This window comes from Ictalurus furcatus, chromosome 5, assembly GCF_023375685.1.
Source record: "Ictalurus furcatus strain D&B chromosome 5, Billie_1.0, whole genome shotgun sequence".
Taxonomy (NCBI): Eukaryota; Metazoa; Chordata; class Actinopteri; order Siluriformes; family Ictaluridae; genus Ictalurus; species Ictalurus furcatus.
In genome coordinates this window covers 24156790-24184162 of record NC_071259.1, presented here as the reverse complement: position 1 = coordinate 24184162, position 27373 = coordinate 24156790, and the positions used below count along the sequence as shown (strand labels likewise).

The 27373-nt window shown below is 39.8% G+C and overlaps 2 protein-coding genes and 1 long non-coding RNA gene across 5 annotated transcripts in view; 1 reads left to right on the top strand and 2 right to left on the bottom strand.

The window, feature by feature from the left end:
• Positions 1-17072, top strand: part of cttnbp2nlb (CTTNBP2 N-terminal like b) — a 36564-nt gene extending 19492 nt beyond the window's left edge. For both annotated transcript variants that reach the window (XM_053625354.1, XM_053625353.1), the window contains exons 3-5: positions 6373-6627; positions 9167-9274; positions 12365-17072. In XM_053625354.1, the coding sequence (XP_053481329.1) occupies positions 6373-6627; positions 9167-9274; positions 12365-13651 (1650 nt within the window). In that variant the 3' untranslated portion in view covers positions 13652-17072. The remainder of the gene's footprint in view (positions 1-6372; positions 6628-9166; positions 9275-12364) is intronic.
• LOC128608007 (uncharacterized) lies at positions 2568-6470 on the bottom strand. 2 transcript variants are annotated; one of them, XR_008385989.1, is made up of 2 exons: positions 6335-6470; positions 2568-5279 (listed from the first exon to the last, which is right to left on the bottom strand). It is a non-coding gene; the product is annotated as an uncharacterized LOC128608007 (long non-coding RNA). The 2 variants fall into 2 exon arrangements; XR_008385990.1 differs by having other exon boundaries at positions 2568-5352; positions 6335-6465.
• Positions 17073-18196: 1124 nt separating the features above from the next.
• On the bottom strand, positions 18197-27162 carry capza1b (capping actin protein of muscle Z-line subunit alpha 1b). The gene is made up of 10 exons (XM_053625355.1): positions 27094-27162; positions 23912-23975; positions 23599-23650; positions 23449-23512; positions 21921-22127; positions 21574-21653; positions 20045-20123; positions 19727-19798; positions 19555-19617; positions 18197-19441 (listed from the first exon to the last, which is right to left on the bottom strand). Exons 1-10 carry the CDS (start codon positions 27130-27132, stop codon positions 19301-19303), a joined length of 861 nt encoding a protein of 286 aa, XP_053481330.1. The 5' UTR covers positions 27133-27162; the 3' UTR covers positions 18197-19300.
• Between the last annotated feature and the right edge of the window lie 211 nt (positions 27163-27373).

The window sequence follows — 27373 nt, the reverse complement described above, 5'->3', positions numbered from 1 at the left end:
CAGAATTAGAAAGTGAATGAGGAAATGACTCAATTTGAGTCACATGCCGAGTGCTATTGTTTGTTTCTGAGCTCATTAAAAAGTGCTGTAGGGTAGCGTTTCGACACATGTCCTATAAAGTCAAGCTTCGATTGCCCGGTCTGGTCTGGTCAATGTTTCACTGATAGTTCATTGTGTGTGAAAGGTGTGTAGAACAGGAGTATAGTTCATCAGAGAGAGAAAAAAAATTAGATTACCTATGGAAATCTTAGAAGAATCCAGGAAGTAACTGCTGTTTACTTCAGTAATAGTGGATGTAGTGAAAATGAAATGTAGCTGGGGGAAGCTGGTGCAATTGAAACGTTTTTTGGTTTGAGCTTAACAATTATTTAAATGACAGACTTCTTACTTGCTATATAGCATAATGCATTTGTTTCTTTTATCAGTTGCAAATTTACTGATATCATCAGAGAGTACTGTATACAGTATTTTCATAGAAACCAAATTGAAACCACTTAAAAACACTGTAAACCTACATGTACATAAGGAAAACTCAATGCTAAACCATTATAAATGTGACATACTGTAGCTATGAGGGTGGCTTGGAAAATATTAAGTAAATACAGTAAATCTATTTGACACATGGCAGAGAAACGCACTCAGAGCAATAACCTATAAGTAAGCACCGTAATTGATGGATTACATAGACATGATCTTTTTGTTGTTGTTGTTGTTGTTGTTGTTGTTGTTGTTTTGTTTCGACAACTGCACAGATTTCCGTGTTTGAAAACTCTGTCCAAAACTAATATTAGAAAAACAGTTTTTCACAAATATCTCCAGCAAGAGAGAATGAATCGTGTTGATTTTTATTTTCAAATGGACATGGAGACGTGATGTACTTGTATATGAACGTAAATAGGTCACAGTTACATGCGTGCATTTAGAGAAAACAAGTGCGATACAAATTGGCCAGCTCTTTCCAGAGAAACAGTGTTTTTTGGGACAAAAGTCCTTCATCATCTGTGCAAGCAAAGCAGTTCTGAGGCTGTAGCACATGGGTGAACCCTTCAAATCCTCCACGTTCACTCTCTCTCGCTCTCTCTCTCTCTCTCAACTCAGCCTTTACTCATGCATCTTTTCTCTCTCTATTTCAGATTCAGTCTCCCATTTATTTCACTTTCTCTCCCTCCAATGCACCCCCCTCATCCTCTTTGTCTCGCCTCCCAGTTTGGGATTTAGCCTCCATTAATCTCACTTTATAAGCCTCCGGTTGGCCCCTGCTCATTCTTTTCCTCTGCTTCCTCTTCCTCTGTTCAGGCCTGGGTTGTACCATCTTATCTGCTTCCTCTCTGTCCATTCGGTTCCCATTTAACCTTTTCCATTCGCTCTTTTCATCCTCCCTCCATTCTGTGCCCACTCATCCGCTTCCTCAATTCAAACGCTACTCATTTGCTTTCTGTCTCGTTTTTGGGGCCCAGCTGCTCTCGCTTTTCATGCATCCACACTCCCCTGGGTGTCCCATGCTACAGACCATTTTTTGCTTTTTTCAGGTTCATGGCCAGGGTTCAGGATGCAGGTTCATCACCGCACCCACAGAGTCCGCACATTCCAGACTGTACTCTGCTGGTTGTGTTGGTTAGAGCTGCACTTTTCATTATGCTGATCCTAGATAAAGTCATGGCACAGTGAAAAGCACCTTGTCTTGTCCTTTAGACAAATAAACGGGCGTGCATGTGACAGGATAGATCAACTATCAAGAATGCAAGACACGTATGTGTTTCAGTGTCAGGATTTGTTTAATATTTCTCATCATTGGAATGCCTCATCCTCATACTCACTTAGCACCGTTCATACATTTAAACACATGCAGGATACACCAGCAGAAGTCATCCTCTGTGTGTGTTCGTGATTATTCTCGGCTGTGGGTGTCTTGGACACAGACTGAAATGAGACATATTGGACTCATAATAATACACTAACACACACACACAGCCCATAGCGATCCTTAAAAAAGCTCCACTGCCCACAGGGTTGTATATTTTTGTGTATGGATTATTTGTTACTGTGGACTTTGTTACTAAGCCTGGCATGATTAGTCAAATGAGAACAGTAACACAGGCTCGTAAAGCGAGTTTAAATATTACCCCCACATACACACCCTTTGTTATTTCAGTCTGTCCTGTAATCTTGTAACTAGTAAAATGTTGACGTTCTTTGTTTGTGTAGACAGAGAGTGAGAAAACGTGAAGCGAAGCAGATAAAAGGAGAGACAGGTGCAGGGAGCTTATTTGTGTGATGTGAACAAGCTTAGCAAACTGAGAGAAAGAATCTCATTAGGAGGAATCGTTTGGACACGACAGCACACGCACACAGTACAGCATTAAACTGTATTGCATCAACATGTAGTGCATCAACATGACCATTTTCATGTACGCAATAAATTCCATGTATTGAAATGCAGAATGTGGTGCAGCTTTTGTCCCAGAGCCTTTTCCAGACTTCCAGGAATCCTGCATTCATATAGTCTTCAGGCTGATTCCACCATTAGGGTGCTATTTAGCCCTTGCAAAAAAAAAAAAAAAACAACACCAAAAAAAAAGTTGGCCTTTATTTTAAATAATTTTTCAACAATGAATCTAAGAAAGCATGCAATTATCCATTCAAAATGAAAAAAAAATATGTGTTAACCCATTTTAGGACACAATGCCTTCTTTGTTATGGTAAATGGTCTGCACTTATACAGCGCTTTTATCCAAAGCACTTTACACTGTGTCTCATTCACCCATTCACACACACTAGCAGAGCTGCCATGCAAGGCGCTAGCTTGCCATCAGGAGCAACTTGGGGTTCGGTGTCTTGCCCAAGATCAATTCGGCATGTGGAGTCATGTGGGCCAGGAATCGAACCACCAACCCTATGATTAGTGGACAACCCGCTCTACCACCTGAGCCACAGTCACCCCTAATCGTTGACAATTATTGCATTCTGCTGTTAAATAGTAACAGAGGTTAAATTCTTAAATACACAACTAGCATACACAATAATGACATGAAGAAATTTAAATGATTTCATTAAAATTAAAAAGGCATACTAATACCGAAATCTAATCTACTTAGGTCTAATCAATCAGAGACATCACAGAACATTTTATTTGGCTCTGTTTATGTTCCCCCAGTTTAAAAAGTGGGCATGAAAAGTGTACACATGCATGTTCATGTGCTTAGTCTACTAGGCTCTTTCTTTATAACGTTAGCTAGGTTACTTTTATGTGCATTAGCTTTGTACATTAGTTACCTTAGATCGAGTAGGGTTGCAGTGGTGCAGGCAACATTTGTTCAGCTGTCTATAAAGTGCGTTTTTGTTTTCATTGCATCAGAACCCCCTGTTTTCAGTGTCCCATAGTGGCTGATCAGCAAGAACAAACTGCTGGGTAAGAGCTGTTATTTTCACTCACCCGGTGAGTCTGTAGACATTTGTTCTCACCTAGAAAGTGTTTTGCTGCAGCATTGATTGCTGCTGTATACCGTAGTGAGGTCATTGTGTCAGGTTTTATTTTGAATCCTTTTTAGTAGTACACTGGCGGTCCATTCTGCAGGTGAAATGGAAATCGACTTATCAGACATTTTCAATCAGTATAAACAAGTGAATTATTTTATGACCACAAGTCTGTTATAAGATTAGTCAGGTCACTGTTGGGTTTCTGTGTATAGAGTATCGTGACTCTGTGTTTAGCTGCTGGGGAGCAGGGCGATGGAAATGATAACTTTTATACTTTCATATGAGCCATTAACCAATACTGTGGAGTGTGTCATCCCAAATAAATTCAATGCTGAACACAGGCAGGCCACAATAAATTTGGGAAATTCCATTTTTTATCAGATTACTTGTGCTGTAGGAAGATGTTGTAGTCCCTCCTCTTGATATTTTTAGAGAGCACAGTTTACAGTCTGCTTTGCTTTGATCACCGTTATTAATTATAAAATATGTCCAGATCGCTGTCATTTTGTGTCGTGCGGTAATTAGCTTGATAGCGCACACTCGCTTTGTGATGCGTAGTTTCATGTGGTATCAGATGTTGATATAGTTTATACAAATACAAGTAAATGAGCGCAATATTAAACCGATACCATTATCTGTATCTATTCATGCCAACTTAAAAAAATTTGTTGTATTTTCCTTATGTTATTCAAATGTTTGTTTTTGTAGTTGGCAAGATGCACCAAGCTGCTTTTGTTCTAGAAGTGATGCATTTTGTTACTCTCTGCACGAAAATAGCCATGTTACACCAGATTTCTGCCGTTGGATGACTCTGGTTTATACATGGTTATTTTGGCAATTCTTTAATGCAAGGTTTTATAGTGCATTTTATATATCATTGTATTGGATCATAAAGACTCTGTGTGCGTGCGCGTGTGTGTGTGTGTGTGTGTGTGTGTGTGTGTGTGTGTGTGTATGTGTGTGTGTGTATGTGTGTGTGTGTAATCTCATCTGTGTGTTTGCATCTGCCAATTCATTCAGTATGGACGGCCCATATTGCCATGCCAAATTGGTCAACACACACACACACACACACACATACACACACGTTCCAGCCTCACCAGCTGCTCCTTTTGTACTCCTTTCTGTGGTGGTGACCCTCGCTCCCCAAGGGAAGGTTTAACACCTGCCTATGGAGGCCTGATGGGAGTGTGTGTGCATTTGGGGATTTGGGGGCAGGGTGGTATTGTGTATATGTGTGTGTGTGTGTGTGTGTGTGTGTGTGTAATTCAGAGGGTTATTATTTGTGAAACAAGACCTGATGAAGCCCAGGCTGCATCTGATCATTCCTCTGTGGGTCTATTTGGATGTACAGTGTGTCCCTGAGCACCTGGTTTATGTTAAATGAGAGCAGAGATCCCTGCTGATGTTGGCGTGGACATCATGAAGAAGGCCATCCTGCTTTTCTGTCTCAGTGTGTCTCACAGCCCGCGGCTCTTTTCTTCTCTCCCAGTTCCTGCTTTTCATCTTTTCTATAATGTTTTTCACTCCCCTCTTTCTCATTACCTGCTGAGATCCTGTGTGAGAAGGATAGCAGGTCCACATCCGAGTGTGACCCCATTTGCACACACTGCATCCAAACATTCAAAACTTCTGGCACATGTTTCCTTGTGGTCCCTCAGCAGGCGATGAGGAATTGGTAGGGAGTGAAGCTTTGAAAGTGGTCAAGGTCCAACTCAAGCAGCTCTCAGTTGTTCACACATTCCACACATTCTCCAAAGTGTGCGAGTGTGCAAAAATGCCACTACATTCATCTTCTGCAACTGTAAAAATCATTTGAGGAAAGAGCTGTAACTGGATAAATAGCTGTATGGCAGGTTGATTTATTATCATGAGCTGTGTGCCATCAGAGAGAGAGAGAGAGAGAGAGAGACTCTTGAAAACAGTTTAAATGTTTAAATGCCTGTATACATTATATAATCATTCTGAAAGCATAGAAACTGATTGGATATCACATTTTTCTTCTATTTCAGAAATATAAAAGAACTTTTGAGAACAAGGCATTTATGAAGCGATGCTTCACCTTACAATTGTTTCAGGGCAAAATTAAGTCAATCAACATTCAAATGTTCAGCAAGATAGAGATGCTAGAAAAGATAGAGATGCTACCTTTAGACAAAACATTACAGAAAATCAGAAAATCCATAATACAGATGATGTTCGTGTTTGAATTTCTAGATTAAAAAAGGTACTATCAGGTCTGACTTGTTGACAATAGTTCTCAGGTATTGTTAGTAATTTTACAACTCCACCACAAGTAACTATTTGGTTATTTCTTTTTTTTTTTTTTTTCAGTTCAGTAAAAATAAATAAAGAAAGAAATTTTGAAATTCTCGTGGCACTATTGGCTTGGATGGCACTTTGTTAGCAAAATTTCGTGTTACGTATTGTGAAAAACATCTTCAAATATCGTAATATGATACTTTTCATATAATCATTTTGTCCATTACAAGGGTTATCACAATCAAATATGTAGCCAAAATAATAAGCAAAATGCACTTTCTCCATATCATGCTGCTTTATTAACCATGCACAGTCAACTCCAGAATTATTGACACCATTCATGAAAAATGCAAATATAAAAATAGAAGCCAAATTACACATAAATGAGGTCACACATAAGGCCACACTTGTTTACTACTGTTTCATTTGAATTTATTTATTTTTTTAAACATCACCCCATTATTAATATTTAATGAGATCCCCTATGGAGAATCTTGGGCCAGCCAGCTTTTAACCAAATCCATCCCATTACAAATGCATTAAAACCATCTTACCATACATCACTACAAGACAGCATGTCAATAACACACCTTACCTGTACTCTGACCTTTGAACTTCTGATCTCCACCCCAGGCACAGCAACGAGACGTGTTTGTGCAGGAGCGATACGGACGCTATGACCTCAGCGATCCCTTCATGGCTCTTCAGAGAGACAGCGAGGCAATGCAGGATCACGGGCAGGGTCAAACTCAGGCTCGGGGTCATGGTGGGAGAGGCCAGGTCAACCCAAGCCCACTGGCTGTCCTTAAACTGGTGATGAGCCACTGCAAGCACATGCAGGAGAAGATGATGGCACAGCTAGCGGCGGCCGAGAGCAGACACAGACGGGTGAGAGACAGTGTGTGTGTGTGTGTGTGAGAGTGTCAGAGCAAATCAAGTCACGTTTATTTTTTTGCTGTCCCATTTACAGTATCTGTGAAAACACATTAGATGTCTCAGCTGTAGCTGAATTCTGAACATTCTGATTTAGACCAAAATTGGGATTGTTATTGGCTATAACATAGACATCCTGACTTAAAAAAAAACAAATATATTTCACCAATTAGTCGAGTAATGATTTTAGTTTAATTTTGCTAAATAAGTGTGCTTTCCTTATGCAGTTAACATTATGCATTGATCACGTTGTTAGTTACATGCCATAGCGAAATGGATATACAGTAAGCCTAATAGATTCAATTTAAATACTGTCAATCAGTCCCTCCAGGATTTTGCCCTTTTGCAAACTCTGCAATATTCTTAGGAGCTTGCAATTTTTCAGAATTACTGCAGATTTTCTGCCGATTTGGACCAACACGCATCATTTGTGACATTATCTCAATGCACATTCGGCCAAAGCCCTTTTCAATTCATGTGCGTCGAACATGAGTACAGCTAAAAGGTCTCATTTACCGACAAACACCACTGAGAAAGACCGTGCAACACAATTTTGTGCAATTCAAGTACATTTCTTCAAGCAAATTTTGAGAAAAGCCGCAGCAAAATATATTTCAGTTCAGGAAAGCCTGTAGTTTTCAGAACTACTGTATACATAGTAGAAAATGTCAAAATTAGAACCATCTCATGCTAAACAGCTTCACCTATGAGTATTTATTTAGTATCAAAGAAAATAAATCTACACATTTTCCATTTTCCACATTTTTACTGAAAATGTCCACCATTACTAGTCACCAGAGAACTCTTCCTGCTTTCCCAGCTCATATTATGTAATGGGAAAGAGATACACATTTTTACCCAGTGTACAGGCAGTCCTAGGTTTAGATCTGTAACCAAACCTTGACGTGCCATGTTTTATTAACCGATGTAGGCAGGAGTCAGTAGTAAGAAAGAGGATTGAGTACAGCGTGTCTATATTTGTGTGTAGGGATGTGTGCAAAGCATTCATTTGTGTTTACTTGCATACGCCCATGCCATTTAATCCGTGATCCACTCCCGTCTACTTTAGTTCTGGAGACCAGTAGCACCAAAAACAAGTAGCGTGCTAAATCTCAGATATGAAGCTATGAAAAAAATACGTTAAATATGCATTCAGAACAGTAGTGCAAGACAAAGTGACGTCTGAAGCTACGCTTCATTTAGTAGAGTATTACGCAAGAGCGATTCTAGTCATTCCATTTGTGGAGAGTGTGTGTGCATGTGTGATTAAGCCTTTACCTTCCCATCTCAGATGAGCCTTGCGACCTCAAAAGGAACAATGGAGCTCCTGGGGTGAGGAGAATGAGTGAGAGACACGGCATGCGTGTGTGTATGTGTGTGTGTGTGTGTGTGTGTCGTGTCGTGTGAGGGAGCAAGAGAGGAAATCCATGTGTGTTGTTCCTGTCTGTTCTAAATTTCAGTTCCACACAATGAAACCGCAGGTTCCGAGTATGTGTGTGTGTGTGAGAGAGAGAGAGAGAGAGAGAGAGAGAGAGAACTATGTATATTGTCTCACACCGAGCTTCTTGTAATGACCAAATGTGCATAATGAAGCAGGTTCATTTTGGGCTACAGACATTCCCTCCCTGTTCATTTATTCTGTCCATCAGTATATTGTCCTTGTTTTCTTTCTTTAACGTTTGTCTGGTCATTCATTCTCATTCTCTCTCTCTCTCTCTCTCTCTCTCTCTCTCTCTCTCTCTCTCTCTCTCTCTCAGGTGAATAGGTTTTTTTTTTTTTTTAACTGGCTTTGATTTAGAAAGTTTAGTCTGAAACCTGATCAGCCTGAATGGATCATCAAAGAGCACAGCAGGACTTCCGTATGATCTCAGTTTAGGAGGAACGGGAGTGTATGTGTGTGTGTGTGTGTGTGTGAGAGAGAGAGAGAGCGAGAAAGAGAGAGAGAGAGAGAGAGAGAGGAGTGAAAGCAGTGATGGTGAACAAGTATGATCAGTATAAACATGCACACACATGCATCTCAATGTACACACACTCCACACACACACACGCTTGGGTGGGACTATTATTATTATATTTGCTTGAAGATTCACTGCAATGAAGACCGATCAATAACGGGAGAGAAGCACTTAGCCTTTATTATTCCACCATTACTAACTTAAATTACTAACTGGTTCCACTCCATATTCAGTCTATCTATCTGTATGCAACTCTCTCTCTCTCTCTCTCTCTCTATCTATTTATCTATCATCTCTGTATAAACCTTTTTATAACCTTAGTAGGCCAAAGATGACCACAAGGTGTGTAACATTTTGTAATGCATATTATTCTTAGCAACACCTTTGCACTCCAGAATGAACTAACCATTATATACAGGCTTTGACTCCACCGCTTCTTCACTTCTGGCTTGGATAAAGCTTTTTTTTTTTTCTGGTCGGAGATAAAACCTACATACACCTATATACAGTATGTTTATAAAGTGTGTGTGTGTGTGTAGGTTATTGCCGACCTGGAGGAAGAGAAACGGCGCCATGCCCAAGACACCGCTGAGGGCGATGATGTCACATACATGCTGGAAAAGGAAAGAGAGCGACTACTGCAGCAGGTAACCTAGCAACGCCACCAAAACACAAACAAACACACACACCTGTACACAGCCATATACTCATAGGGCCATGAGCCAGTGTTAGCAGAATGCTGCATATTCAGAACATCACTGCTGCCTGTCTTGTGACTAGCACGCTAGGTTATAGCCTGGTCAAGAGAACAGCAGTAATGATAGTAGAGAACTGATCTGCGCTTTGTACTTGGGTGAAATACAGACAGGCTTCTGAGAAAAGCTATAACACAATGGCCCTTATGGACTCTGTGTGTGTGTGTGTGTGTGTGTGTGTGTGTCTGTGTGTGTGGGGCCAGCAGGAGTCCAGGATTGCTCTATTGGAAACCCACAGAGGAAAAAGTATCCATTGTTCTGTGTAGTGCAGTATGGGTAGAGGAAAGGGTGATAAGGTCAGAGGACAGACTATACCATAGTACGTAAGAGCTCTTTCCTGCCTTCCGGCCCTGTCCAGAGAAAAGCCATTATATATACAGTGCTGTGAAAAAGTATTTGCCCCCATCCTGATTTCTTCTGTTTTTGTGTATATCGCATACTACATTGTTTCAGAAATGAAAACAAAATCTTAGATAAAACAGACAACCTGAATAAACTCAAAATACAGTTTTTAAATGATAATGTTATTTATTGAAGCAAAAACGTTATCCAATACCAACTGGGCCTGTGTGAAAATGTATTTGCCCCATAGTTACTGGTTCCCCAAATCTATGAAAATGCATTCATAGTGGGGTTCAGCTGGATTAGACACAACCAGGCCTGATTACTGCAAACCCTGTTCAATCAAATCAACACTTAAATAGAACCTTTTCAACAGTAGTGAACCTTCCCAGAAGTGGCCGATCTTCCAAAATTCCTCCAAGTGCACAGCGACTACTCTTCCAGGAAGTCATAAAAGAGCCAAGGACAACATCAAAGGAACTCCAAGGCTCTCTTGCATCAATAAAGGTCACTGATCATGATTCAACTATCATAAAGACACTGGGCAAAACTGATATCCATGGAAGAGTGGCGAGGTGAAATCCACTGTTAACTCAGAAGAACATTAAGGCTCATGTGAAATTTGCCACAACACACCTTGATGATCCTCAAACCTTTGGGACAATGTTACAGTTATGGCATTTTGGCAGACACCTTCATCCAGAACGACTTACGTTTATCTATTTTTTTTTTTTTTTCTAAATACAACTGAGCAGTTGAGGGCTAATGGCCTTGCTTAAGAACCCAACAGTGACAGGCTGGTAGTGCTGGGGATTGAACCCACAACCTTCTGCTCAGGAGTCCACTGTCTTAACCACTGAGCTACCACTGTCCATGTGGACATGTAGACTGATTAGTTGAAAGTGGAACTGTTTGGAAGACAGGGGTCCTGTTACATCTGGCATAATGCAGAATTCCACAAATACAGAATTCCATATCAGAATATCAGAAGCATTTGGTTGCAGTTATTGCTGCTAAAGGTGGCACAACCAGATTTTAAGTTTATGGGGCAATTAGTTTTTCACATGAGTGATAGATGCTGGATAGCTTTTTTTTTTTTTGCTTCAATAAAATATATATTTCTTAAAACCTGTATTATGTGTTTACTCAAGTTGCCTTTGTTTTATGTCGCATTTCATTTGAAGATCTAAAACTACTTCGTATGAGACACAAAAACAATCAGCAACTACTTTCTCACAGCACTGTCCACACACAGCAAATATTTTCATCACAAGACACACAAATCATGCTATATGTAAGTAGCTTATATTCATCAGTAGCCAGATCTTTTTTCCTAGCGCTCTTATAATACTGTCTCATATTTCCAAAATCAGCATCAGAGATCAAGATTTTATCAGAATGTGTTGTGTTAAAAAGAAAAAAAGTAAACACATGGTCAAAGCACATGTATGTTGTTAATGTGTATCAGAGCAAGCACAGGTGTTCGTATGGGGAATGTCCAGAAACATTCAGTGCTCCGGGTCCCCCTTGTGGTTGTAAAAAGATATTACAGGCATGTTTCCATAGAGAGCACTGTTCAAATGTTCTAAACATGAGGTACAAGGACATACTGTATAAGGGCATCCATCCATCCATTTTCCATTCCTACAACACATGTCTTTGGACTGGGGGAGGAAACCGGAGTACTCGGAAGAAACTCCTGAAGCACAGGGAAAACATACAAACTCCACGCACACAGAGCAAAGGCGGGATTCGCATCTCCAACCCCGGTGGTGTGAGGCAAACATCCTAACCACTAAGCCACATATTTAATGACTATATGTATTATATTATAATTATGTTTATTTAGTTGCCTTAATAAAAAAGTCTGTTTGGCTTGGGTCACATGGTGTTTTTTTTTTTTTTTTTTTTAATTTGACAGAAACCTTTTTCAGTGGCAAGTTAAATTTTTGCAAAACTCTTCACAAAAGGTAGGATTAAACATTATTATGTGGATCAAACTGTTTGTAAGTTTTCAATACAAAGTGCATTATGTTTCTCACTCAAGCTGTACCTCCAGCTAAACTATGTATTTCTGCAGCTCACTTTGCAAACGTTTGCACACTTTTTTCAATAACATGGCACTCGGGATCAATGTGCAGACTCGTTTCAGCTGGCAGGAACTCTACAGTAACTCAGCTTTACAAACATACTGAGCAGAAAAGCATCTCGGAAAGCACACAACACACCAAACCATGAGGCAGATGGGCTACAACAGCAGTAGGATACATCATATTCCACTCCTGTCAGCCTTTAACAGGAATCGGAGGCTACAGTTAGCACGGACTCACCCACACTCACTCACAGTGGAAAAGGACTAGTTGATGTTTTTCTAATCCTTAATTTGTAGAAAACCTAGTTTTTTCCTATTCAAAATCTACAAAAGAAAGAGACATTTAAAAAGTCATCACAAACTCTAGTCCTAGGGTAGTCTAGAAGAAAATTCAGCAGGTTGCTGTCACATGATCTAGGTCTTCTCGATTATATCACTCAGGTAGACAGGGGCAAGAGCATTTGAAAAAGGGGCAGGGAAATGCCCTTTGGTCCGGCGACTCGGTAACTACTTCCTGCTGATTACTGTTGTTTCTTGTCTCTGAGCAGTTGGAGATGGAGAGGGCACGGGCCGAGCGTCTGGAGCGTGAATGTCACTCGCTTTCAGCCCAGGTGGAGGAGAACCAGGCACAGCAGCAGCAGCTCTCTTCTAACCTGGCTAAGGAGTGCCAACGTGCCAGTGCGCAAGCCCAGGAAGAGAGCGAACGTGTTGCCCAGCTGTGCAGGCAGCTGGAGCAGGAACGGAGTGCCACGCAGAGTCTGCAAGGAGATCTGGAGCAGGAGAAGACACGTGCCCTGCAAACAGAGGCCAGAGTCGAGCGCCAGCTGGCCGAGTTCGACACAGAGCGTGAGCAGATGAGAGCAAAGCTGCGCAAGGAGGAAAGCCACAGCAGACAGCTGCAGGAGCTGATCGAGCACCTCAAGAAAGAGCTGGAGGATGTAAAGGAGAAGGAGAAAGGATGGAGGGAAAAAGTGGAGGAGGAAAAGAAAGCAGCAGAGAAGCTGCCTAAAGCGGTGTCAGCTTCTGCAGCATGCCAGACTGAGCCAGATGGGAAAGCGGTCAGCACTGAAAAATCTCAACGGCTGAGACTTAACGGGCATCAGCTGCGTAAAGAGAGCGAGTCTTCAGAAGAGAAGAGCACTGAAAATGGAGGAGTAGACAATGGAGGACCTTTGAGCTCACCTGTACATGCACTCCAGTCTCTCTCTCCCAGCAGCACAGCCTGCTCATCCCTCTCCTCCTCGCCATGCTCCTCGCCTGTACTGGCCAAGCGATTGGCATCATTGGGCACCTGCAGCCCCACATACCCATCATCCTATCAGTCGAGTGTGAACCAACGCTTCCACGCCGCCAGACACAAGTTCCAGCAGCAGGCTGAGCAAGGTGGAGCGATGCCCCTGTCGCCTCGTGAGCTTTCACCCACTTCTACACCAGTACCCCCTCTGTCCGAGAACTCCACAGCCAAGCAGATGGCTCGCAACACTGTTACACAGGTGCTGTCTCGCTTCACAAGCCAACAAGCAGCAAGCAAAGCACCCACTCCCAACAGCTCACCATTTGGCACTGATTACCGCACACTTGCAACAGCCTCCTCACCCACCAGCAAAGGGTCGTGCCCTCTGTCGCCTGGCATCCGCTCGCCCACAATCCCTCGGGGGGAGAGAAGCTTTGCATCCCCTGTAGCCCAGAAGAAGCCTGGCACAAATCCAGGCTCACCCGTATCTGCATCCTCGCCTCGCTCTTCTCACTTCCCCGAGCTCTCAAATAGCTGCGGCATCAGCAGTACTCAGGAGGGCGCTAAAGAGCTTGACCTGCTCATGTCCAAATCTAGCTAACCACTAACTGCAGACAAGGCTTCACTACTCAATGTCCTTTTAAATTTAGCACTAGGCTTAATAACAAAAAAACTGGTGTTCTGGAAACTGTGTGCTTCAGTGAAGTCTGAAATGGCTTCAACAAAAAGGACATAACAGTAAAAATGACTCGCACATACTAAACCTGCAGATTAACTAATGAGTCAAATCTAACACTGATTTTTTTTTTTCAATTTTATAACAGTGGAGCTCGCCAAACTATCCAAATCTAGCTAACCACAGGCCAAATCCACAAATAGCCCAAATTAAAGAGCCTAATCCATACGCAGCCTCTCCTGGCTCCACCGTATCCCTTCTATAACAGATTACACAGCATTCTAAACACTCAAAGCACTCACACTTGCACCCCTGTATTCTTTTACTCTCCAAATCCACACATAAAGATCTTCGCAACTGAGAAGCAGAGCGGTGGGCATGGGCTCTTCCGTCTACTGTGAACACTACACAAGCAAGACAACGTTTATTTAAATTTCCTTTTTTTTATGCATTATTATATTATTATCTTGTATATTGAGATCTTTTATTTATCCCTATCATTCTCCTCTACCATGCATATTCTAAATGGAAAAAAAAGGAAGAAATGTTATAAATGTCTAAAAAAAAAAAAAAAAAAAGCAATAATTAACAATGCATTCTCAGGTGACTATTCAGTAGTTAGAATAAACATGAAAAGATCACATTAGTCATATGTATCAAAATAAATGAGATATACTATTAAAACTATTTCAAAGTACTTCCAAGTACAAGCACTTTGGATATATTAAACCCTCCTGCTTGCACTGTATATAGAAATGTCACCTATTCTCACAGTTGGGAAGAAATATGCTTTTGCAAGCTACACGTGGAAAAATATTTCATAACGTTAAAACGCATTCAGAGAATTCATGATAGTAAAAGACTCGAATAGTGTGTTGGCGTACTATTTACTACAGTAGTATATGGTTTGAGATGTGGCCAATTGTTCTAGACGCCGAGTACGTAGTTATCTGCTGCTGTTATGAAATCAGAAAGAAGAGAATGAAAAACTTTATTGTGCGCAGGAACATTATGATCACAGTTCTGATCCAGCAGCAGTCTGCCTGTCAATTTGCTGCGGTGTAATTGTGTGTCTTCTGCAACTTGATAAACAGTACATAAGCTACCGCAGAATGAACTCATAACCTAATGTTATCCAGTTAGATCAAGTAGAAGTTTTACTTGAAGAGAAAAGAGTCGCACTGCTGTAATCTCAGAGCAAATATAGGGGCTTTCCACAAGGCTGTAAACATCTCCACGGATAAGGGTAGTAAACTAGAATAAAGTGTAAAGAGAAAATAGCTTCTGAATAACTTCTGAATCAGTCCTGAATCTATTTTCCTTATTGACTATATTGACTCTCTCCCCTGATTGGCTGCTTTTTTTTTTTTTAAGATTATTGCGTCCAAAAATGCTTAATTTTGCTGCGGCTGAGGTTTTTTTTTGTGGAAAACTACTTGAATTGGTGAAATTGTAATTGCACGAAAATTGTTTTGCACGGTCCTTCGCAGTGATGTTTGTTCGTAAATGAGACCTTTTAGTTGTACTCATGTTTGACACATGAATCGGACGTGGCGTTGGCTGAATGCGTGTTGTGATGACATCACATGGCGCATCTTGGCCCAAATCTGCAGAAAATCTACAGTAATATTGAGAAGTTGCAAGCACCTGAGAATATTGCAGAGTTTCTTTGATTTGGCGTTACTTTCTATGATTACAAAAACGCTAAATCCTGGAGGGCATGTTCACTTTACTCTATTTTAACTCTTACTTTCATTTTTACGTGTACATTTCCTGCCACTTCAAACCAGACACAACACTGACTGAGTTTTTCGAAAGATTATAAATCCTACGCTGTTATTCGAAACTGTCAAACGCACTGGTGCTGCATTATCGATTCGTTGAAAACAAGTCTTACATGTACCAACAAGGATTAAATTCAACAAAGTTTAGATTTAGTTTTATTTTGTGGTTCATCACCTGACTGTCCACTTTGATGGATTATTGAAAAATATCGATACCTTTACTCTTAAATTAATTTATAATTTTGCTTGAAAATGGGCATAAAAACGTGTAAAGATCATCTTATAAATGCTGCTATGTTAAACCACCTCAGATGCAAGATTGAAATGAACAAAATTGTTAACAAGTTTCAGGTAATGGAGTAACGGGATTAATGTTAAACTTACTGAAAAACTAGACCCAGTTTAATTCATGTTTTAAGGCAACTAGGTGATTTAATTCAGACAAAAGCTTAATCTTTGCTTGACTCAATTGAATCGGTGTAATGGAAACTATCATAATGAAAACGTTTAAAGAGCATGTTCTTGTAATCAGAAAGCAGAGAACAGTCTGCAGAGATGGTGGAGCACATCTGTTTCTGTTCTAAGCACAGAAAGAGAGACAACAAACACTGAAATTGGTAATTAACTAATGAGTTGTCTCTGGCGTGCTGGAACAGAGACATGAGCAAACATCACCCCCTAGAGTCAGTGATGAGAAAAGCTCTCGCTCCATTTAGCAATAGACTTCTTTCCATTTGTGTCGAGCAACATGTGAAGTGTTACTGTTTTTTTCCACTTTCCGCTGTAAGGAGTGGTCAAGAGCAGACTTCTAGAAAAATATTCCCTCCAAATACGTAGCTTGAAATAGTCAGCCAAGTGGGCAGTAAAAGCTCAGTGTAGGTAAAAATCTCACATGTGATTTCAACCATTATATAATCATCTGTAAGATCATTGAGACATAAATGACACAGGACTTTGCTTTCTTTTTCTATCTGCTCATGTGTACACAATTTCATGCACATTATATGGCATCAACTTCATAAAGAATTGTATGTAACTATGTAGAATTTCATCCAAGATACTAAGAATAGCATACTAGGGATGAAAGATACTCACTAGGTAAATAAAAGCACAAATCGGGTAGAGAGGATGATTTTAAACTAGGGCTATGTAATAGATATGAAGAGGCTTTGAAATAAAACTTGTTGTATATGGAGGTTTCATGTTTCGAGTCTTACCATCCTTGCAAATATTCAGCCTGCTTAATCCTTTCACGTTTCTTATCAATTAAATTGGATGTAAATGAAGTTTTTATTGTCTTATAAAGATTTATGTTTAACCCTGTGTTTCTTTCTTGTCCGATACCTCACAAAGCCTTTACTGTACTTTTTTGTCCAGCACAAAACTGGGCTAGTACTACTGTAAAACAAATTTTTTTTTTATCCTGTTCGTCTTGAAGATGATGGATATGCATTTTACCTGGTGTTCTTAACAATAATTGCTCCACAGTGCTCTTGTTTTTTTGTTTTGTTTTGTTTTGTTTTAAATAAATGGGAAAATAAAACCTTTTGGAGCTCAACTTTTATATGTGTAAATGTGTCATGGTTTTTAATCATCATTCATCTTTAGTAACCACTTTATCCTAGTAAGGGCCATTGTGAGCCCAGAGCCTATGCCAAGAACATTGGGCTTTCACATAACTTCTTTCAAATCTAGGGAATTAAGTAGCCAATCCACCTATACCACCATGGAGTAGCCAATTCACCTATACTGGCATGTTTTTTGGGAGTTGGGAGGAAACAACAGAACCCAGAAGAAGCCCACATGGACAGTATTCCAAGGTTAGGAACACAGGAGCATAACATTTAATTACAAAGAAATTGGAAAATGCATATTGATGATCTGCTGTCTAGATGAAGCCTAGTCTTACATGTAACAACGATTAAATTAAATAAATTTTAGAGCTTTTAAGTTTTATTTTGTGATGCATCACCTGATTGTCCACATTGAAAATAGCAACAACATGACTTTTTCCTTCATTGTGATTGTAAACTGGCATAAAATGTTTAAGGAATCTTATTTTCTGATCCATCTTATATGCGCTATTTTTAGAATTTAAATAATCTTGGATGCAAGATAGAAATTAACTGAATTTTTAAGAGTTTCAGGAAATAGAGTAAGAGGGTTAAGGGTAAACTTACTGAAAAATTAGAACCAGTTTTTTTGGATGGTTTATAGTAACTGCGATTTAATTCAGACTAAAGCTTACTGGCAGAACCCAGTGTTAGACTACATTTGAAATGTTGTACATCCAGGACTAGATTTAATCCCAGCTCCAATCCCAGGATAGAACCAATGCTACCCGCAGGTCCACTGTGCCACCCTGCATTTAATATTTAAAACAAAAAGCTTTTGAGCTGCTCGGGCTATTCTGGACTAAACTGCAGTTTTAGTTAAGACTTATTTCACATCAAGGTAAAGGCACAACATTGTTACCTTGTTGGTTGGGTCATTAAATACTTGTTACATAACTTTGGAGACTTACCTTAGAGGACTATTAGAGTTTACTACAGTATAAAGTCACTACAAGTCAAAGCAGTCCAATGAAGTCTAGGTTATTAGCCAGAACAAGTGTACTAAAGCCAGTCTCCACTGAGTCAAGGAGATATAAACAGACCCCTGAAAGAAAAAAAAACATTCCAGACAGTTTCAGTCATCAGCTTGGTGCCAATTCTTTATTACCTGTGAGTAGCATAGACTTTGCTAAAATCAGCATAAGAGCTTTGTTACAAGACAGAGAGAGACAGAGAGGTGATGCGAGAGTGATAATATACAGTGTGACAATGCTTCCGTGTTCAGGGTGAATTTTACAGTGGTGAAGCACCGAACAGTACCATGACATGAACATGCGACAGCAACACTGATGACACCCCCTTCCGCTCCAGGACAGCAGAGTGCATAGAACAACTCCGATTTGCTGTTTGCATTGTAAGACTCGTTCAATTCTGGACACCCCAAAGCGCACAGGATGCCTACAACAAAAGAATGCTAGCATGGGTTTTAAGGACTGCTTAGTAAAATATAACATCTGTATGTATAAATATGAAACTCAGAATTAACCAAGATTTCTCTGCCATGGGAAAGAGGACTATTGGTTTCTTTTCTTTTGATTCAGAAATCCATACATATTTCGAATGTCTTCTTTTTTGGGGGGAGGGTTTAAGTTACAGGTGGAAGGAGGTACTAAGAGTGAGGCATTAAGACAAAGACCAATTCCAACACTCAGACACGAACCTTCCCTTCCTTACACATTTTGACACTGAAAGAAGAGAAGATTTGTTCTGAGTGTTGTACTGCAGTCAGTAGTTACTGAGCGAGACGGACAGCAGGTCTCTGCTTCTCTTAAGGACAATTAAACCATACTCACAAACATTCCAAACTATCGCCGCTCACAACACCAAAAAAAACAAACAAACAAAAAAAAAAACTACACTGTACACCCTTTCAAAAGAAATTTGTATAGATGGGTCAGATGAATTCACATAAATGCAATAATGGCATCGGATTTGCCAGTAATTTAGATCCAGACTCCCTCTAAGCTCATGTCCGACCCTCCTCCAATAGCTGAGTCCTTTTACAAGCCCGAAATTCTTTGACTTATTTGGGGTTATTTTTCTTTCCTGTTTTCATTTTTTTTCAGGGGTGGGGGGTGGGGGTGTGGGGGGTCTCCCTCTGGTTAGCGAACAGCATGTGGTTTTCTTTTTGACCGGTTCTGCGTTGAGAGAGGAAGAGAGCTGGAACCAGGCACGGTCTAGGCATTCTGCATCTCTTTGCCAATCTTGTAGCTGAGAATCTTGTTCCAGTCGATCTTGGTGCGAGTGACGGGGAGCTGCCTGCGCAGAGCTTTGAAGGTCGTGTCCGACATCGTCTGGTAGTTCTCGCTGATAGCCGTCTATGGTGAAAAGTGGAAGCGACACTTATCTGATGTATATCTTGAAGTTACTACCTCCTAACTCTCATCACTGCTGGTTCTAGATACAAAACAATTTCAATTAAAGCCTTTACCTGGTAATCATTCTCTGCATTTTCAATGATTCTTACAAATTCCTTGGCAGTTGATTCTTCATCCTGGAGATATGGAAAACAAAACATTTCCTCATACCATACATGTCTATGGACCTGACAGCAGAAATAGTGGTGAAAACTAGACTTGTAGTATATGGGGGGGCTAACTCACATTGACCATGATGGACTCCTCCACCTCTTTATGACTGACCAGTTGCACATTGCCATCCTCATAATAATGCACCTGTCAAATCACAACCAAAATCAAAGAGTTAATTTCAGGAAAGTTGACAACACATGGATTAATTTAAGTATCAGATGATAAACATCATGCCAACTAACAAGCAAAGAGAACTTTAAGATTCTTAGAACGGCTTTAAGTCATGCTCTGAAACAAGTCAATCTTTTTCACATCATTTATCTTGGCTTGGGGGAAAATGTAAAAAGTGCTTCTTACTTTACAGAACGGTCACCTGTATAGACTTCTCACCTGGATTTTCAGCACCCCTACCACCTGAGAGGAAGGCTGGTTGATGGTGAACTTCCATTCTGACCTGCAGCGACCATTCCTATGCACAAAGAAAGACAGACAGACTTAGAGGCTATGGAAATTTAAATAATATCTGCAATGGGATTTGTCTTCTGTCTATGACAGAAACCAAATGAAAAGCACAACTAAATACAGTTCCTGCAGTAAACTGAATTCAGGCTTGTAAACAATGTCAAACAGCCAGTAAAATATATACAGTGCCCTCCACTAATATTGGTACCCTTGGTAAATATGAGCAAAGAAGGCTGCGAATAATTCTTTGTTTTAAGCTTTTGATCTTTTGTTAGAAAAATTCACAAAAATACTCCTCTCATGGATAAACAATTGCAAACACAGGCTTAGCAAAAAAAAAAAATCTTTATATCTTTAAAATATTACACCCCTATGAATTCATAGGAGAAAAATATATCTGACGTACATTCCCACTGATATTTTACTTTTTTTAGTACACCTGGGTAACTAGGAACAGGAAATTGTTCAACCATGTCCTCCTGTTTCACAGGGGTATAAATATGAAGTAACACACAGGCCAAATTCCTTTAGTCATTCATAACAATGGGTAAGACCAAGGAATATAGCTGTGATGTGCGGCAAAAGGTTGTTGAGCTTCACAAAATGTTTAGTGGTTATAAGAAAATAGCACAAGCATTGCAAATGCCCATTTCCACCATCAGAGCAATAATTAAGAAGTTCCAGTCAACTGGAAATGTTAGGAATCAACCTGGAATTGGATGTGTGTCTATATTGTCTCCACGCACTTTGAAGAAGGTGGTTCAAGTGGCCAAAAAAATCTCCAAGTGGACTGGGATGGCCATGGCAGGACTGCCTCTGCTAGAAAGCTTAAAATGGGCCGTGGTTGGATTATCCAGCAGGACAATGATCCAAAACATACATCAACACAAAAACGGTTTACTGACCACAAAATCAAGGTCCTGCCATGGCCATCCCAGTCCCCTGACTTGAAACCCATAGAAAACCTGTGGGGTGAACTGAAGAGGAAAGTCCACCAGCATGGACCTAGAAATTCGAAGGATTTGGAGAGATTCTGGTCTCAGATCCTTTGCCATTTGTATTCTCCAGCTTCATCAGGCATTATAGGAGAAGACTCAGAGCTGTTATCTCAGCAAAGGGAGGTAGCACAAAGTATTTTATATATTTCTGTAAAGCTGCTTTGAGACAATGTCTATTGCAAAAAGCACAATACAAATAAAATTGAATCAATATTGACTAAAAGGGTGCCAATAACTGTTGCACACCTATATTAAATTTTTTTTTGATAAACCTGTGTTTTGTTTGCAATTGTTTGATATCCATGAGAGCATAGTATTGCTGTGAATATTTTGACCAAAAGATCAAAATGTTAATCAATAAAGAGAATTTTTCACAGCTTACATTGCTCATAATTACCAAGGGTGCCAGTATTAGTGGAGGGCACTTTACAAGCACAATAATTTGGATACGTTCCTCACCAGAAGTTTTTAGGCTGAAATTGATGTCCCTCGATGCAGGCAATAATGGTTTTCTGACCGTCCACTGTTTTTCCATATACCTGTTCAAAAGCAGTAGGTTAAAAACATCATGACCACTAAGTAAGGATAGCGAAGTTCTCATTTCTGCAAGCACAATAATTTTGCAGAATTAGATAAATGAATAAGTCAATAAACAGTTATATGTTTAATACAACTATAAAACATGCCTAAAAGATCAAACAGACAAAACAAATTCAGTACATCAGCAACATATACACATCAGATTCTTTACACTTGTGATACACGTGTGCATGTGTGTGTGTGTGTGTGTGCGCGCGCACGCATACCGTGCACACTCCGGTAGGGTAATGCTCCTTGACGTAGGCACTAAGTGCAGTGTCGCAGGCGTCTCTCCAGGAGTGCAGCGCGGTCTCACCTTGGTAGGGCTGCAGATCACTGGCCTCCTTACGCAGGTGATCAAAACGGAATGACCTGCGGCTCCGTGGGTCAAAGAAGCGTCCCTGACCCAAATCCCCATGCTCCGTAATCAGAACCTGTGCACAGGAGAGGAGGAAATGAGTAATGAAAAAAGATTTTTTAGAAACTCCAGCACATAACAAAAGAGGAAGTCAGTCTACAAATGATTGAACTTGACCATTACTACAAACCCTGCAGTACAGGTTTTAATACCACATAACAGCACAAGACAACTTCCCACACAATAGACTGACACTGATTAAACTTTCATGGAAAATAAACACTGCGCCAGTATGAGCAATCTTGAGAGCAAGATACGAGTGAGATTACAATGGATGCATAATGACCATATAACTAGACTAGTGAAACAGGCAAACAAGCATTACTATAAACAAACAAGATTAATAAAAATAAATAAATAAAAACATCAATGTGACATCTTACAAACAAAACAATTAGTTAGAAATTGTTGTAAGTGAACAGTGAATTGTAGTGAATTACAAAATTACCCCCACAGGCAGACTAAAGGCTACAGTAACTAATGATTGAAATGACCTATAAGGAAATGTAAAGAAGGAAATCCCCGTGCAAATGAATAAATTCACAGTGCTCCATCTCACAGTGTCATATGACCTGCTTCTGAGCTGAATGAAGATGGAATATTCCTAAACAAAGGAACCATGTCCTAAGGTATACCTCCTAGGTAAAGTTGTGAAATAAAGACAACAGGGAGCCAAACAGATCATATATAATCATGCTGAAATTTAATTCATGGCCATTTTATCAGGTATATCTACCATATGCGGTAAACCATTTGACTGTACCTCAAACTGTGAATAGCAGATGATGTCACCCCATTAATCAGTGGAAAGTGACGACGACATGATCATTGGCCAGATGATATTGGGGTGGATGACTATTTTCAGCACAGCAGTGCTACTGACATCACCTATCTTGTTAGTCTACCTTGTAGGTGTACAGTTAAGAGAATATATCTAGTGCTAATCATTTCTAACTCATTTGTGACCGAGGGACTGCTGGTGGCCAGATATTTTGGTTGGTAAGGTGTTCCCAATGTTGCTGGCTATAGCGGGATGACAAACTGTGTAAAGCAACAGATGGGCTACAGTCAGTAATTATGAAGTCTGCCATGCTGTTATTGTGTGTCACACTAGTAAAGTTGACATGCACATCTTGGGTATGATGTGTCAAAATGAGCTCTCTAGTAATTTGGGACAATTATATGCATATCCATATCAGCCCGTTAAATCCTATAAGAATTTTCATTACCAAACTTCATATAGTAAAACTAATTCATCGCGTACTTGTATGAAAGTTGCGTATCGAATAGATAGTAGGTACATCATCTAAGTGTAGTACATTATGAACAACTCTTACCGACTCCTCCGAATTTTCCAGTTTTACAGGGGTAAATTGATCCATGTTATACTGGGCAAAGGCACTGTGAGAGAAGGAAAGAGAGGAAAAATGAGACAACAACATTCTTGGGCTCAAAGAGTAATACTAGGAGCGAACCAAGATACTTACTGTGCTGCCCCCTCCCTGAGGAGGTTGTCATTGTTGAGGAGAAGCCGCACATCTATACAGAAAGAGTGCAATATCTTCTTAACAAAAGTCAGTGATTGCTAGACTGACACAAAACAGGCACACCCATGCAAATAACTAATAAAGTAAAACTGAATCTTTTAGTTTTCACTAATGTAAAACTAGTGTGTCAGGACACCTTCAGGGCAAATATAGCTTTCTATAGGATACTCATGACAAGTGGATCCTAAGATTATTTGTTGTCCATTATCCCATTGTATAACACCCTCTGGGACTAAGTTAGTGGGAAACTTACCGTTGAAGACTTCATTGAACTCGCCAGGTGGAGCATGGGTAACAAAGTTAGCTGCTATGCGGACCTGCACAAAAAAAAAAAAAAAAACACCAGATAATATTTTAAATACATAAAATGTTCTTACAGAAATGACACCCCAAACAGTTACTCTACAGTCACACTGTTCATGCCCCAAGGGATTATAGAGTTGGTAAACAGAATTTTCTCACAGAGAAAAGATTATGCATTATGCTCTTCCTGAAACTTAGCACATGCCACCAAGGCCTAGCCCACACGAACACTGGTAAACGTGCACGTTTTTTCCCCCTTATTGGTTTTGTTGTTCCATCCACAGTAAACAAATTTTAGGTCACTAAATACACATCACCAACGTGGAGAAATCTGAAAATGCCATTTTTGAAAGTGACGGCACATGTTTGACATTAAATGGTGGTATCTACAGCAGCACTGTGTTAGATATTGTCATTTCCTCCTTGACTGCTCCATGTAGTATACTAGTGATGCCAGGGCATGCAAGAAAGTGTTTCATGTTCATGTGTCAAAACAGAATAACAGAAATAGCATAAAGGTCATGGGTCAGACACCCAGTATGCAGGTAGTTTTCTATCATTTCTTGTTTCACTGAGAAATTGACTCAAAACACTAGCAACATAAACAGCATTTTCAAAATTATCCATGTTAGTGTGGACTAAACCTTAGTGCTTACTTATTTTAAGTGTCTAGATGCTATCTGCAAGACAATTCTTTACAAAATATGTCATTTTCATACATGTGAGGAAGTGAGTGCAACAGGGTCCAGCCTCCCAAATCAGTGAGACGAACAAAGAGGAAATGGCTAAATTGGGAGGACACTGGTTTCAAAATAATCAGAAGAGGAGAAAAACAAAACAAATGTTTTCTGTTCATGGACAAGGCTTCTTTCGCATTCCATTTGAGTTTTTTGTTAGTTATTTATAAAATGAAGGTCTTCTGTTTGACATAATTTCATAAAAACAGCTATAAAATTTTCACTTACCCACTTCATACATGTATGTTAAACAGCACACGTGCATGTTGAGGATGAGGGAGATGTATATTTGGGGTCAGTCAAACAGACAGTCGAGTCCAAAATCAGTGGAGACCACACAGAGTACTAGCTTGAAGGCATTTAACTTTCAAGACTCGTATTACAGCTCTCTCTCAGTTTACTCTGCACTCAGTACTAACCAAGGCACTGAGCAGATTTCTATCCAACTACGAAGAGAGAACCAAGAAGGTGCAGTAGCACTTCCTCTCTCCAATCTACAGACGCACAAAGAAAGACGGAGACTACATCCTAACTGAAACACACAACAGACCACAGTCAAGCTGCTGATTCACCCCATATTGGGCTTATGCTGATAGGAAGGAACAAAAAGGTGAACAAGTAAAAGTGCTGATGTGAAAACCGGTTTCTCAAGGTAACATATCGAAAGCAGGTGGTTCAAGATTTAAACTTGTGTTTTGTGTCAGTGGAGATAAGAGAGGAAATGCACCAGACATCTTGGAAACTATGAGGTCTCAATGCACATAGAGCAATTTTAGCCTGTTTGATTCATATATTAGTTGATCAATTTAGTACCAGACAAATATTAAACAATATATATTTGTAACATATTGCATGCTTTGATATCACTACCTGAAACTGTCATATTTAACATGAACAAATATCTATTCATTAATAAACAAAACGAGTATACAGCAGTTCATGGTCAACAATGCTTCCTTGGCAAAGTATCTCTTTTGAATTCACAATATTATGATCACCTTGACACTTAGAAAAACACTGCCTCTTAATAATAATAATCATAGTGATATTGGTACACTACAATAGTACATTACATTTGTGTTTACTTTCACTCATCTGACACTTTTTTCTAAAGTGACTTACTAAGGTAACTGAGAAAGGATAAGGGCCCTACGGATCTAAAAAGAGTTAGATCTCAATATAATGTATTAGCAGCCAACTATTAAAATACTTCATCAAGATATTTACTCATTTATACAAAAAGCCATGTGCTTGTGGTTTTCTGGCATAATACACCAAGAAACTCCACCATGTAAGATCATTTTGTAATAAATAAATACATTAACAATTATTAATTAATTCAAACTATTATAATCATTATTACCATCACTACTACTAACAAGATTTTTTTATTATTATTTATCCAAAGTGACTTACATATAAGAAAAGAGAATCCAAAGAGTTGAAAGTTAAGGGTTTTGTTCAAGGACTATACAGTAGCAGGGATTTTTGACAGAACTGTGATATTGACATCTGATTACTAATTCAGAAACTTCAGGGTTTTTTTTTTTTTTTTTTTACCTCGAGGAAATCTATGATCAGGATACCTACAACACAGATTATGCTCTTAAATCTTGCGCTAGTTACTTCCTAGAAACAAATCCTGCTAATGACTGCATGCAAGCCTTCACACGCCATGCCAAACCAAACAAGATGTATTATTTGCACAAGCTGGCAGCTAACTCACAAGTTAGCCAAGTCAAAGTAAATTTATTAACAGCGTAAACGCGTTAACTGGCTAGTCTGGGCGTTGGGGTGTATTTAATAATGTCCCGTGACTGGGCGTGCTGTATATTAAAGCTGCACGCACTCCATGTTTGTAACTAGTTTCTCAGCGAAATCAAACCCTTACAGTAAAGTGAGAATAGAGAGGACTATTTATGGCAGCTAGCTAGCTAGCGACTCGACGCTACTTCCTGTACAGTTCGTCATTTTGACAAGTTAAGCGAGCTAACGCCCGGCTAACAACTTCAGCTCAGGCGCGTTCAATCAAAGCAACGATTCCGGAACACTCGGTGCATAAACAAAAAGATATTCAGCCACATCCACTGGCGGGTGAAACAACTGCCATATAAAATCAATTTCTAAATAAAGACGAGTAACTGATTCGTTAGCAAAACAAGGACTGTTTACTACTAGGCTGGGCATTCCCTAAACGGGCAGCTACTGTGTAGCTTCCTGTGTAAGCTAAGCAAGCTAACTAAAGCGCTAGCCGGCTAAACGCGGTCGGATTTCTGTCAAAACATCAACATAATTAGCACGAGTTGTTAGATATCACTTTAGTGGCTGCAGAATATGTCGCATACCACTTTCTATTTATTTAGAAATACATTATATTAAAGAAAAAAGCGTTTACCTTCTCCTCGTCGGAGAGCGGTTCCTCAAAGTCGGTCATCTTAGCTCTAGCAGACCAGCCTCAAAACGCAATGCATCCTGGGTAGCAGCCTGTCACGGCCATTACCATAATAGGTCAGGAGAATCTGATTGGTTCAGAGAGGCAGTGGCGCTCATTATTGTCAGAAAGTCGTCTATAAAAATGAAACTAAAATGATGGAGCGATTATATTCAATATAATGTGACGTGTCCTATTCTAAAGTTATTTCATGCGAGTGAAAGACCTCGTCAGGAAGGTTCAG

Bases quoted from the DNA above. Each gene is read 5' to 3' on its own strand.
- capza1b (XM_053625355.1), bottom strand. From the start codon at position 27,132: ATGACCGACTTTGAGGAACCGCTCTCCGACGAGGAGAAG. The intron at 23,976-27,093 runs GTAAACGCTTTT...TTTTTTGTGCAG, and splicing joins CGCTCTCCGACGAGGAGAAG to GTCCGCATAGCAGCTAACTT. The intron at 20,124-21,573 runs GTGAGGAACGTA...CTTTGTGCATAG, and splicing joins TTTCAGCCTAAAAACTTCTG to GAATGGTCGCTGCAGGTCAG.